The 14,626-nt window shown below is 35.1% G+C and overlaps 2 protein-coding genes across 2 annotated transcripts; both read right to left on the bottom strand.

Annotated features, from left to right (window-relative positions):
* Positions 1-480: 480 nt before the first annotated feature.
* Positions 481-13,572, bottom strand: LOC141285287 (NACHT, LRR and PYD domains-containing protein 3-like). Its single transcript, XM_073818319.1, has 8 exons — positions 13,523-13,572; positions 13,128-13,241; positions 10,784-12,535; positions 10,444-10,614; positions 9,840-10,013; positions 8,971-9,143; positions 1,863-2,034; positions 481-688 (listed from the first exon to the last, which is right to left on the bottom strand). Exons 1-8 carry the CDS (start codon positions 13,570-13,572, stop codon positions 481-483), a joined length of 2,814 nt encoding a protein of 937 aa, XP_073674420.1.
* On the bottom strand, positions 4,392-7,583 carry LOC141285026 (uncharacterized). Its single transcript, XM_073818064.1, has 3 exons — positions 7,448-7,583; positions 6,521-6,766; positions 4,392-5,533 (listed from the first exon to the last, which is right to left on the bottom strand). The coding sequence occupies exon 3, from the start codon at positions 5,505-5,507 to the stop codon at positions 4,416-4,418; it is 1,092 nt and encodes a 363-aa protein (XP_073674165.1). The 5' UTR covers positions 5,508-5,533; positions 6,521-6,766; positions 7,448-7,583; the 3' UTR covers positions 4,392-4,415.
* Positions 13,573-14,626: the final 1,054 nt, after the last annotated feature.

Raw genomic sequence — 14,626 nt, 5'->3', positions numbered from 1 at the left:
ATTTTCGGAGCTGGAAAGAAAGACGTATTTGCAATCACATCGATATCGCCCGCATAATCATACAGTATGATCAAATATTGGGGGGGACAAATTGTCCTTCTTTGAATATTGGGGGGGACGTGTCCCCCTGTCCCCCCATAGAATTACGCCTATGCTGATAGTCCTACAATAAAACACACAGACAGTCACATATGAGTATGGGTCATTACTCTCTCTCACATCACATCAAACACAGCCAGAGATAAGTATATTCAAATTGCACCAAGAGAGCCAAACTGATCATAGATTAATAACAGTAAATGATCAACAACTATCACTTACAAACATGCACCACAACTAAAAGAGATGAAAATATTTATATATTCATAGATCAGACACATTACAGAATTAAACACAGAGACAGACACAAAAGCAGAGCTAAATTATTATCTTTTATTTTCGAATAACACAAATATGAGGCCTGTTACTAAACTGGACAATTTAATAGCTGTAATTAGAAATATACTCACAATAGTCTAATGTCTTGAGGTTACAATGTGGATCATTTTTTAGATTAGAGAGTAACTTCATGTCTGAATGTTCTAGTTCATTCCCAGACAGATCCAGATAACTCAGGTATAAGGGATTTGATTTCAGAGCTGAAGCCAGAACAGCACAATCTTCATTTGTGATGTCACAGTATCTCAACCTGTAGAGAACAATGTTACAGTGTGAACTGTAGTTGAAGTGTCTGTAGTTTGTTATTGACTCTACTCTCAGATCAGGAGAGGAAATATAATGATAAGCACTGCCACATACTGCTGCTGATAGAATGAGATTCATGCATGCTGATGCTCAATTGTGCCCTAGTCGCTCATTACCCTTTGTAGCTTGAGTAAAGATTAATCTGTATAGTTTATGCATATACGATTTATAGTTTAGGTGAATATTGTTTTAAAAAATCACTTAAATTAGATCTTGTTCAGAGCCTAATAATAATAATAATAATAATAGCTTTCAATTATACTGTAATGTTGAATGGCTTAATTGGTGAAAATTAGGAAAATGCATTTAATAGAGACACTAGTAGCAGGACAAATTAAAAACATTGGAAGTAGGTTTAGTCATTGTAGTTTTTGCAATTAGTTTGATGGCCGATAAAAAAAAAAATTCAGCTGGTAAATTTTATCACTGGCAGGTCTGGCAAAAGTTAGTTTTAGACACAAAGTTGAATGTGAGATATTGTTGATATAAAGATGGGTCTGTCTAGAGAAACAGTCACTTGCCCCTCTAATAAACACCCACATGTTCCCTATTACATATAATTTATTGACTCTTGTGATCAAACACATAATTTTGTTAAGTTTGGTCACATCTGGAAACTTAGAAACTGAATAGAAAGAGGGATATTCAAAGTCTTATTGTACAATGTCTGCACATGCATTAATATCTTGTTAATGAATTTCTTTTCTTCCAGATCATGACACATTTACCTCCAGTTTTAAGGTCTTTGTTTTCAAATAGTATAGGAGTATGCTGGTTCATTCTACTATATTTAAGATTTTAAATTTCATCTATTCCTTTTATTACTGATAATGTTGAAACTGTATTCACTTTATTACCGCTAAATATAAAGTGAAGAGATAAAACTAAATGCATTTATTCTCTTGTCTGTTAAAAGCTAAACCTCTGGGTTATTCAAACGTTGCAGTAAGTCACAGAGGCTTCACTATTATTACAAGCGATTAAATATTATATTAAAATACTTAATATTTTGTTACAATCATATTTAGACCCCAACAGCTGGTGTGTACACCCCAAATAAACAGCTTACAAGGGTTGCTGAGGACAAAGAAATGTGAATATCACAGAGATGATCTTACTTCAATATCTCCAGTTTACAGTGCGAATCCTCCAGTACATGAGAGAGAAGTGTCACCACATTTTGTGCTTCATTCAGTGACAAATCCAGTTCTCTCAGGTGTGAGGGGTTTGATCTCAGAGCTGAAGCCAGCGCAGCACAACCTTTATCTGTGACACCACAGTTACTCAACCTGTAGAGAACAATGACACACTCCTCCTCACTCTCTTAGTTCAGATTAGATCAGTTTAGCAGAACCAGCAGCAGCACAGCCTCCCCAAGGATTTCCTAGGGTTTCCTGCAATCTAACAACCTGTTATCATTCTGTGTAACTCTCCACGCTTAAAATCTATTATATGATCTATAGACCAGTCACTCCTCATAGATATGCAGCTGGGCTCTGGTTCTGATCTTTTCTGATGAAATGAACTATAACATAAAAGGTATTTATGATGACGGTTTTATTATAATGTCCTTAAAGCATTTATCACTAAACATCTTACCATCTTTAGTCATTTAAAAGTGAATAAATAGAGTGTTCAAAGTACCTGCATCCTGGAAAAGAATCTTCATCTCTGAATGTTTGCGTGTCATCCATAACAAAGCTGAACAGAATCTGATCTTCACCACTGCCTATGGATGGAAATGACACAAACATAATTCAGCTGAAGGGATCCTGAAAGTCTGAGAAACGTATCACGCTTAGTGATTTTGAGATCCTGTTTTTCTCGTTTGCTGAAGACACAAGTGTCTCAATTGTCTTATCTTGATGAATGTTTAACATTTCAACAACATGCTCTACCTTTTCTATAAGTAGCTACAAATAAATTCATGGCTTTGCTTTTATAAAGTTTCAAATGAAATGCTTTAATAGTCAGTGCAGCTCTTACCGTTTAAATGGCATCAACTCAACATGGTTTTATTTTTTATATCTGATGCGGGCAATCACGCTCGTAATCTCAAGGCATGGGCGTCGGTACATCTTGTACCCTTTTCCACTGACAAATGATTACTAGCAATTATTTCCAATGCAAAGATTTGATTCACTGGATATTCGTCCAGCAATTCATATCACTTTATCTAAAAGCTGCGATGATTGGAGTCCAAACAGTAGGGTGATAGCACAACTTTTCAAATTATTGATCACCTGTCTATTTATAGAAGTAGGCCATTACTATTTGTTGTAAAAGAAACAAAAAATCTTTTTGTGAAAAACACACTAGACACAATATAGACTCTGAAGTTCATATCTCAACAAAAGCCAGACAATTCATGCAGTTCAGAGTCTGAACTGTAGGCTAGGCTACCTTTAGCCATGTGTTACTTATCACAGATTATTTTGCTTTTAAAGGAAATATTAGGCTATGTTCATTTTTTTTTTCAACCGATTGTTAAGATGAGATGCTGTTGGTCTGAATATCAAAATAAAGAAGTATATTGATATTACTTCAAGAAGATTTATTCATCTCATACAGATCTTCTCACTGATTCCCTTTCTTCAATGTGATAAATGTAATTTTTTGAACCCCTATTACCGTCTCCTCAAACTAAAATGTTTCTGTCTTTATTTAATTAGCTAGTCCTTTTGTCTTCTCTTGTTTTTAGTTTGGCAGATTAGTTTTAACTGCCAATGAATTATTAAAGACTAAAATAAAATTTTAAGGTTGCCAACAGTGTTGGGGGCAACGCATTACAATTAAAGTAAGTTACATAATAAGATTACTTTTCTCAGGCAACTATAGGGTAATACAATACTTTTTAATATGAGTAACTTTTTCAAAAAAGTAACACATACTTTGTTTTCCCATGTACACTCTTAAAAATAAAGGTGCTTCACGTTGCCAGAAGAACCTTTTTTGTCTAAATGGTTCCAAAAGGTTCTTTGTGATAAAAGAATGTTCTTCAGATTCTAAAAAGGTAAGAGATGGTTCTATAAAGAACCTCCGACTTAATGGTTCTTTGTGGAACCAAATATGGTTCTTCTATGGCAGCACTGTGAAGAACCTTTTAAAGCACCTCTATTTTTAATAGCGTATTGACTGACAGTGATAGTGTCTTCTCCTGTCCCCATCTTGAGAGAAAATGACAGCTGAACGGTTTGCAGAAAGGTTTGTTTGAGTTGCGCTCTCTACTGTACAGATGCGAATTTACATTGCCTTTAGCCTGACACTTATTCCTTTTCACTTTAGCTGTGAAAGGGCTCTTACATTTGACAAAAATATAACTTTGTCAAAAACATAAAAGCAAGCCCAGCCCAGATTAGATAAGTAAAGCTAAAGTAACATAACACTGCTCTCCATAAAAAGTAACTTTCCGCAACATTTGTTGCCAACACAGATTTCTGATTGTCATTTTTCTTCATATCATCAATAAGGCTTTTTAAAGCATGTAATTCAATACATACAAGAATAATAAAAAATGATTAAAGTAATCCAAACCTTTTGCTGCACCACAAAATAAAATAAAAACAACTCTACAAATCTTGTGACATTTCATAGTAACTTTATTTGAACAACAATGCAAAAGTTTTCTTTGAACAACAACTTTAAAACTTTGGCTTGACCAGAATTTCAGATTATTTATTCTGTTTGAGCAATGGTAGCGACTGATGTGTTTGTATGTGCTTGTTCAAGTGGCTTTTCTGAGTGAAACTCCTTCCACATTTCGGGCAGCTGAACGGTTTTTCTCCAGTGTGAATTCTTCTGTGTATCATCAAATGACCAACTGCAGTAAAGCTCTTCCCACACTCAAAACACATGTGATCCCGCACAGCATTGTGTAGTTTTTGGTGCTGTTTCAGAGCACATGGTCGTGAAAAACTCTTTGCACATATGGAGCACTTATGGAGCCTCTCACCTGTGTGCAAAATCAGGTGGCGTTTTAGAAGTGATGACGATGTAAATTTTTTTCCACACTTATCACAACTATATGGTTTTTCCCCAGAGTGAAGATGCATATGATAACGAAGACCTGACAGTTGTATGAAGCTCTTCCCACACTGATGGCACGTGTGCGGCTTCTCTCCAGTGTGAACCCTCATGTGTCTGTTAAGGAGGATTTTCTCTTTGAAACTATAACCACATAGAGAGCAGGTGAACGGTCTTTCAGTAGTGTGAGTTTTCTGATGCTTTCGGAGATATTCAGATGTAATGAAGGTCTTTCCGCACTCAACACAAGCATGTTTTTTCACAGAAGAATGGATCTTCTGGTGCTTTTTGCAATTGGCCAGCCGTGCAAAACTTTTTCCACACACCGGACACAAGTATGGCTTCTCAACTGCATGAACCTTCAGGTGTTTGTTGAAATATGATGAGGATCTAAACTTCTTGCCACACTGATCACAGCTAAGTATTTCTTCATGACTGTGCAGATGACGACTAAGATGTATCTTTTGTGAAAATCTCCTTCCACACTGATCACATGCATGAGGTTTCTCTCCAGTGTGCACTTTTGTATGTCTGTTAAGGTGGCCTTTTAATGTAAAACTCTTTCCACACTGAAGGCATTTGTGAAGCTTTTTACCATTATGAATTAGTTGGTGCTTTTTAAAGCTTCCTTTTAGTGTGAAGCTCTTTCCACACTCAGGGCAAGTAAAACACTTGTTGGTCTTTGTAGCTCTTCCGTTTCGTGATAAATTCTTTTTTGTGGTCATGGTTCTTGACTTCATTCAGCTCTTGACTGTGCACATGGGGTCTAAAATAAAAATATAAATAGTAAAAAAGTAGTTAGGTTCAGTTATAATAAATAAAGAGTTAAAGGAGTATTTCACTTTCAGAACAAAAATGTACAGATAATGTATTCACCCCTTGTCATCCAAGATGTTCATGTCTTTCTTTCTTCAGTCATAAGGAAATTATGTTTTTTGAGTAAAACATTTCAGGATTTCTCTCCATATAATGGACTTCTATGGTGCCCCCGAGTTTGAACTTCCAAAATGCAGCTTCAAATGGCTCTAAACAATCCCAGCCAAAGAAAAGAAGGGTCTTATCTAGCAAAACGATGGGTTATTTTCAAAAAAAGAAAAAAAAAAAGAAAGAAAATTACAATTTATATACTTTTTTTTTTACCTCAAATGCTTGTCTTGTCTAGCTTGGCAAGACAAGTGTTTGAGATTAAAAAGTATATGAGTTGTAAATGTTTTTAGAAAATAACCCATTGTTTTGCTGGATAAGAACCTTCTTCCTCGGCTGGGATCATTTAGAGCCATTTGAAGCTGCGTTTAAACTGCATTGTTTGCTTTTTTGTTTTATGCTTGGTATAATATTGTCACATTCACTTCTTGCATAATAATAAAAAAAAATAATAATAAATAAAAAGGGTTCCTGCAGATATGAACAAGTGGGAAAAAAAATAAAAATAAAAATATATAAAAAATAAACTGCATTTTTGAAGTTCAAACTCGGGGCACCAAAGATGTCATGAAAGAAATCATGAAATGTTTGCCTCAAAAAAAAAACACACACAATTTCTTTACAACTGACGAAAGAAAGACCATCTTGGATGACAAGAGGGGTGAGTACATTATCTGTAAATTTTTGTTCTGAAAGTGAACTACTCCTTTAAGTACTAGTTTGTGAGCATCAATTATCAGATCTTAGTTCTGCCATTTCCCTGTTAATAATGTTAACTTAATATTTCTCAGCTATCAATAATTAAAAAAAATTAAGAAAGGACACCAACCTCTTTGCTCTTCAGTATTGCATGTGTCTTGCTGCACGGATAAAAAAATAAAAAAATAAAAAAAAATCATGCCCTCACTCTCCTTTTCGAATCTTTTCCATAGTATTTCACACACATTTCGTTTGTCACACCTGGAGTTTGACGATCAAATATTCCCAATATTTATGGTGAACTGATGTTGTTGAAGTCTGTGGCTTCATTGCAGGTGTGAAAGGATGCATGGCGAACAGGCTAGAAGCACCAAATCTGTAAAAAAAAAAAAAAAAAAAAAATTTTTTAAAAATACAGTATTTTTCAAGGTTATATATTAGCAGCATTTATAAGCCTATTTGAATACATGTGTCTGCAATAAATTAATTCAATTATTATTATCTGTATTATGTTTCAAAAAGTTTAATATGTAAATGTTACAATATTAACTAAAGTTAGTCCACAGTTGTAAAACAGAAATGTAAGGGTCATTAGATATAGATGTTTATAAAGATAATAATGAATAAAAAAAAGCACAAAGGTTTAAACAGATAAGATAATGGTGTGCATGAACACACATTTTCACTATTCTACATTATTTTTTTCTGTAAATGGTAAGACTCTTTAAAAATGTTCTTATAAAAAAATTATTTCTATTTGCTGAACGACAAATATTTTATAAAAACGCATATTTTGCTTTAAAAAGATTGCGTTCAGTAAGACGGACACGCGGTTTTCTTATTGTTCTAATACATTTTTGAGAAATGGAAAACTGCGCATGACTTTAAATTCATTATATTTACGGAATATAGAGTAAAATATAAATTAAGCCTTGGGAATTAATCTTTTCGGTAGAAGGGTCAGTATATCAAAACACGATGCAATAACGAGATTAGCAAACTGGGGACAGAATTGAATGTGATACTGCGACATTCACCAACCGAGTAGAAAATTTACCTGCATTTGGTTTTCTAAAAATCGACGACGTGTATCTCCAGACGGCATCCACCGACGATGCTCCATAACTTTTTTCTCAAATCAGCCATAATAAGTATACAATTTCAACAGCTACCATCTTCAGGTTTCATCTTCATACGGCCAAACTCTCAGCAATGCTCTCGCCTCTATTGCTGCGTTTGGGGCGTGGCTACATACGTCGCCCCGCCCACAATCACTTTCATTGGCTCGGTCATTTTCCATATGTATTAGTAGTTTGTGTAAGTCAAATGTGTTTACGTCGTTCAAAAAGCCTTTAATAGGGCTAAAAAAGTAATAAAAAAACGGAAAAATATAAATATAAATATAAATATAAAAAAAATCGGAATCGGATTTGCTACTGGGCCTCTAAGAAGGTGTCAACATCTTCAAACTAATAAATTAATAAATTAATTTTTCAGAGTGTGTGTGTTACCCCTAATATCACTTTTGTGTATTCGCGGCAACATTATCATTAATTAAATACATTTCTGTAAAGAAAACCAATAAAATAAAATGGCACGTTTTTCAATACTAATTGCTTTTTGATGTTGGCTTCAGAGATGCAATCAAGAGGAAGTTGATTCATCATTAGTAATTAAACTGACAATTCGTAATTAACTATGTTCAGAGACAGAAAAAAACAGTAAAAAAAATGTAATATAAGAGATTAAAGTGTAAACTTTAATAGGTCATCATAAAATTGGCCAAATAATACAAATATTTTACAAAAACAAATTTTCAGTGAGGTCGTTTGCACAATCGTTGTCTCCCTCTTCTGGTAGACACATTTACAACATCTATCTCTTCTTTAATCAGACTCTTGATTGTAAAACTTTTAAACCTTTTATTGAGTTTACAGCTACATTGTAATCAATATCTGGAGAATCTAAAACGATTCCAATTCGCTAATGGTGTTTTCAGCACTGATTTTCAAAATTAAGATTTAAATGATTTAAATTCAGGTCCTCTAGTAAATCATAATGTGAAACCTGTTATTTAAAAGAACAGACCCACATAATAATAAAAAAATAAGATTGCTGTGTGTCTCTGTGTCTTGAGTCTCTGTTGATTGTGTGACTGTGTGTCTCTGTAGTGGATCCTTATTTACCATCAGCTGATACTGAGGAAACTACTGAGAGTCCTACAATAAAATACAGATGGTCACATATGAGTATGAGACATTACTGCTGTCACATCACATCAGAAGATCCATTTCAGAAAAAAAACACAGCCAGAGATATTAGCATATTCATTCATGAATGACACAACAGCAAATGATCAACAACTCCGTCTTGATTACTTACACACTGTAAGAGATGTTAAAATATTCATAGATCAGTCACATCACAGAATTAATCTCTTATGAACGCAAAGTACAGAGACTAAAGTGGAGCTGAATTATTAATTTATATTCTCCAATTCTCCACAAATATGAGGCCTATTACTAAACTTGGATCAAATTTCAAGAATGACATTTTAAATAAAAATACACTTACAGTAGTATAATTTCTCCAGCTTATAAAATGGATCATCCTTTAGATCAGAGAGACATTTTACTTCAGATTTCTGTAGTTTATTCTCGTATAGATCCAGATATCTCAGGTGTGAGGGGTTTGATTTCAGAGCTGAAGCCAGAGCAGCACAACCTTCACCTGTGACACCACAATAACTCAACCTGTAGAAAACAATAACAAAATGTGACTTGTAGTTGAAGTGTCTGTAGTTTGTTATTGACTCTGGTCTTAGAGCAGGAGAGAAAATATAAATGACAAGCATTGCCACATACTTCTGCTGATTGAATGAGATTTATGCACGTTGATGCTCAATGGTGCTGTTTGAAATGGCCATGTGCTTCAGGTCTGAACACACACACAAATCCGTATGTGAAATATTGTTTCATAGTGATATAAGGATGAGTTTGTCCGGAGAAAGTCACTTGCACCTCTAATAAATACTTAGACTCACATGTTCCCCATTACATACCATTTATTAACTCTTGTTAACAGGTCACAGTGACTGGCTCAGTAAATCACATATTAATGTCTGAACATTCAGGTTTAATCTTTAGGACATCTATGAGAACACAGTCAACTCATGGGATATCAGAACAAGTAAAACATGAGAGGAAAATAAGATCTTACACAAAAATTGACAGGTGAAAGAGTATTAATCAAACTACAAGAAGCAACGGAAGCTCCAGTACTTTTTTGTAGGATAAAAAACAAGGGAAGCAGGTCATGTGATGTGATGGAAACGAATGAAATGAACTTAATCTTTATTTAGAGCCATTTTGTGCTGATATTTAGAATTGACATCAAAAGTTACATTTTACTCAGGACAAAGATTGAGACTATCAGAAAGATGATCTTACCAGAGTCTCTCCAGTTTACAGTCAGGATCTTTAAGTCCAGCACAAAGAAGCTTCACTCCCATATCTTGTAGTTCATTCTCAGACAGATCCAGTTCTCTCAGGTGTGAGGGGTTTGATCTCAGAGCTGAAGACAGAGCAGCACAAACTTCATCTGTAATGCCACAATTCTTCAACCTGTAGAGAACAATGACACACTCATTACTCTGTTTAAAACAGATCAGTTTGAGACAGATTAGGAAGACAGGTGCTACAATAATGTAAAATATGTGAAAAATAATACTGTTTTTAATAACAATCATGCATGAAAACTTATTCTAGTGCACCCTAAAAACCAAATCAAGACTTTGTAAAAGAGCATGAAAAAGACCCCTTTAAACCCAATTCACACTGTACAAACTGACGCCAACCAATAGCAACAGACATGTTCTCTGGGTTTTGTTGGATCAGTGTTGGCATCTGTTGCCACTGTTCTGCGCTTGTGGCATTTGTCTGGTTGTAAAGTGACAGAACTGACATGCTGCAATCTGTTGATTGTCAACATCAGTTGATATCTGTCAGTCCAGTCTGAATTGGCCTTTATTTGTTGCTATTCCTTAAAGCTTACCACAGTTTCTCCAGTTTACAGTGAGGATTCTGTAGTACATCAAAGACAAGTTTCACTGAATTTCCTAGTTTATTTCCAGTCAAATCTAGTTCTCTCAAGTGTGAAGGGTTTGATCTCAGAGCTGAAGTCAGAGCAGCACCATCTTCATCTGTGAGACCACAATATCTCAACCTGTAGAGAACAATGACACACTGTTCACTCTCTCAGATCAGATAAATTTGGTAGTGAATCCATTATTTAAGAGAAAGTACAATCTGAAAAGCACAAATCAACATGTTTGATGGAATACTGCAGCACTGAAGATTTAAACATTGAAGTGATTGTCTTCAGTGATACTTACTGAACTGATCTGGATTCTTTAATCACAGGCAGCAGCTTTTGAAAAACGTGCAGTTTCCTGGTTTCATTGCTTCCTTCAACAAATGCATTAATATTAAACTCATCCATCTCTGATGTCAATAAGACAAAAGCTACAGCTGACCACTGAGATGATGAGAGCTTGGCTCCCTTTATTCCGGATTTCAGATACTGTTGTATTTCCTCCACTAGTGAATGATCACCCAGTTCATTCAGACAGTGGAACAGATTGATGGATTTCTCTGGAGAGTCAATGGTCCTGATCTTCATCCTGATGTACTCAGCTGTTTCCTCATTGCTGTCAGACCTGCTTCTTATCTGTTTCATTAGTCTTTGTAGGAGAACCTGCTTAGACTCCACTGACAGACCCATAAGGAACTGCAGGAAAAGGTCCAGATGTCCATTTTTACTTTGTAGAGCCTCATTCACAGCTCTCTGATGTAGGTCTGATAGAGTATATTTAAAAAACATTGAGAGATCAGAAGACAAACTAGAGAAGGTCTGTGAGCAGTTCTTTATAAAAAAGAGGTGCACATATAGAGCTGCTAGATGTTCCTGAATGCTCAGATGAACAAAGCTGAAGACTTTCCCCTGATACAAGCCAAACTCCATCTCTGAAGATCTCTGAGTGCACAATCCTGAATACACTGATGCTTCTGTCACATCAATGCCACACTCTCTCAGGTCTTCCTCACAGAAGATTAGGTTGCCTTTCATAAGCTGCTCAAAAGCCAGTTTCCCCAGTTTGAGGATCATGTCTTCATCTGTCACGTTCTTCTCAAAGTTCCTCCCATGTTTAATGTTGGTATGAAGGATCAGGAAGTGTGTGTACATTTGAGTGAGAGTCTTGGGAATCTCTCCACTCTCTGCTTGACTCAACATCTTCTCCAGAACAGCGGCTGAGATCCAGCAGAACACTGGGATGTGGCACATGATGTAGAGGCTCCTTGATGACTTCAGGTGTGAGATAATTCTGTTGGCCAGACTCTGATCACTGATTCTTTTCCTGAAGTATTCCTCCTTCTGTGGATCATTGAAGCCTCGTACCTCTGTCACTCGATGGACACACTTAGAGGGGATGAGATCAGCTGCTGCTGGTCTGGAGGTGATCCAGATGAGAGCAGAAGGAAGCAGATTCCCCACAATGAGATTCGTCAGCAGCACATCCACTGATTTCTTTTTGTGTGCATCCCGTAAAGTCTCATTCCTTTTATAATGTAAGGGAAGACGACACTCATCCAGACCATCAAAGATGAACAACACTTTATATTTATTACTGGATATTTCCATTTCTTTTCTTTCAGGGAAAAAGACATGAAGAAGATCTGAAAGACTGAGTGTTTTGTCCTTCATCAGATTGAGTTCTCTGAAAGGAAGTGGAAATATGAGCTGGACATCCTGATTCACTTTCCCTTCAGCCCAGTCCAGGATGAACTTCTGCACAGAGACTGTTTTTCCAATGCCAGCGACTCCTTTTGTCAGCACAGTTCTGATGGGTTTGTCTTGTCCAGATAAAGGTCTAAAGATGTCATTGCATTTGATCGGTGTGTCTTCTGTTGCTGCTCTCCTGGATTGTGTCTCAATCTGTCTCACCTCATGCTCATTACTGATCTCTCCACTCTCACTCTCTGTGATGTAGAGCTCTGTGTAGATCTCTTTCAGGAGTGTTGGGTTTGCCTTCTTTCCCTGAAACTTCTTAAGCACATTTGATCGAAATGTGTTGAGGACTTCATGGCTTTAAAATTCAAATACCACATGATTACATAAGTTAATAAAAACAATGCATTTTAGTATTTTGTATCATAATATATCGTATATATGTGACCCAGGAACACAAAACCAGTCATAAGGGTACATTTTTTGAAATTCTGATTTCTACATGATCTGAATAAATAAGCTTTCAATTATATGTTTGTTAGGATAGGACAATATTTGGCTGAGATAAACCATCTGAAAATTGGGAATCCGAGGGTGCAAAAAAATCAAAATACTGAAAATTGCCTTTAAAGTTGTCCAAATTAAGTTGTTAGCAATGCATATTACTAATCAAAATTTAAGCTTTGATATATTTATGGTAGGAAACTTACAAAATATCTTCATGGAATATAATCTTTACTTAATATCCTAATGAAAAATCAATAATTTAGACCCATACAATGTATTTTTGGTTATTGCTTCAAATGTACCCATGTTACTTAAGAATGGTTCAGTGGTCCAAGGTCACACACACACACACACACACACACACACACACACACACACACACACACACACATATATATATATATATATATATATATATATTTGATTTTATAGAAAAATTATACCTGAGATCAGTCTGTGTATCTCCACTCTTAAAATGTAGTGGCAGATGCATAGACTTGTCACTCCCCATAGACACACAACTGGACTCTGGTCCTGATCTCTTCTGATGAACTGAACTAAAACAGAGAGAGATTAAAGTTAATCCAATTAACTTTGACATCACATATTTATTCATCTTTAAAAACACTTTAAAGAGCATGTTATGATTTTATTATAATTATTATTATTTGATCAACACTATATGCTGTGTTAACAATCAGATAAAGATAAAAAAACTACAATGTACAAGAACAATTTCTCATATCCTGTAGAAAATATGACTATTCTGATAATATAAAATAATCAAAATCAAATTATATATTTTACATGTTACAGGTCTACCCCAGATCTTTTATACCTGCATCCTGCAGCAAAATCCTCATCTCTGGATTTCTGTGTGTCATCCATGATGAAACAGAATCCGATACCCAACAATCACTCCGGATGTAAATGACAAACACAACAATTAAGATGAACAGAGCAGGAGAAACAGGAGCGTGAGACGCAGCGTTCACTTAAACACAAGTTAGCGTTAAAACGTTAGTCGTATGTTTATACAAATGCTGAAACAAACCACAGACGCCGATGAAACCACGTGAATCTGATTAAAGTAATAAAAAATAAAAAATAAAATAACTAAAACGTCCTTCAGGGAAAATATGAACACGGAAGCCACCAATAAAGCGATCTCTGTGGATCTCTGTCCTCGGGCAAATTCCAATCGAAAGTGAGCTCTATGCCGTAGTAGCTATATTTAGGCTACTACTTACTTCGAAAGGCAGAGCCCCTGAAGTGGGGAATTTGGACGAACACTTGCGTGTTATAATAAAACCGCGGAACGCACTTGCCTATTGCGCCATCGGCCAATTTCTCTTTACCTTCACAGCGAATGCATTAATGCTGTTACCAGGACATTGCATTTATACACTACCGTTCAAAAGTTTGGGGTCAGTACATTTTTATTTAAGTTTAATAATTAAAAGTTTATTAAAAGTTAATAATAAATAATTTAAATTGTTATAAAAAATTATATTTTAAATAAACACTGTACTTTTTAAACTTGTTATTCATGAAAGAATCCTGAAAAAAAAAAAAAAAAAATCACAGGTTCCAAAAAATATTTTGCAGCACAACTGTTGATATTATCTAACATTGATCATTCTAATAATAAATCAGCATATTAGAATGATTTCTGAAGGATTATGTGACACTTAAGACTGGAGTAACAGCTGATAACAATTCAGCTTTTCATCACAGGAATAAATTCTATTTTAAAGTATGTTAAAATAATAAACATTATTTTATATTGTAAAAAAAAAAAAAAAAAAAAAAAAAAAAACATTTTGCCATATCACTGTTTTTTTCTGTATTTTTAATCAAATAATTGCAGCCTTGATGAGCATAAGAGCACAAGTCTTACTGACCCCAAACTTTTGAACGGTAATATATATATATTCGGCTT

Source organism: Garra rufa, chromosome 14 (assembly GCF_049309525.1).
Source record: "Garra rufa chromosome 14, GarRuf1.0, whole genome shotgun sequence".
In the NCBI taxonomy this organism is placed as follows: domain Eukaryota; kingdom Metazoa; phylum Chordata; class Actinopteri; order Cypriniformes; family Cyprinidae; genus Garra; species Garra rufa.
Note: the sequence above shows the minus strand (reverse complement) of the source record. Positions and strands in the feature narration are given on the sequence as shown.

Bases quoted from the DNA above. Each gene is read 5' to 3' on its own strand.
- LOC141285026 (XM_073818064.1), bottom strand. From the start codon at position 5,507: ATGAAGTCAAGAACCATGACCACAAAAAAGAATTTATCACGAAACGGA.
- LOC141285287 (XM_073818319.1), bottom strand. From the start codon at position 13,572: ATGGATGACACACAGAAATCCAGAGATGAGGATTTTGCTGCAGGATGC. The intron at 12,536-13,127 runs GTATAATTTTTC...TGAATTTTAAAG, and splicing joins GATACACAGACTGATCTCAG to CCATGAAGTCCTCAACACAT. The intron at 689-1,862 runs GTAAGATCATCT...TGTTCTCTACAG, and splicing joins TGTAAACTGGAGATATTGAA to GTTGAGATACTGTGACATCA.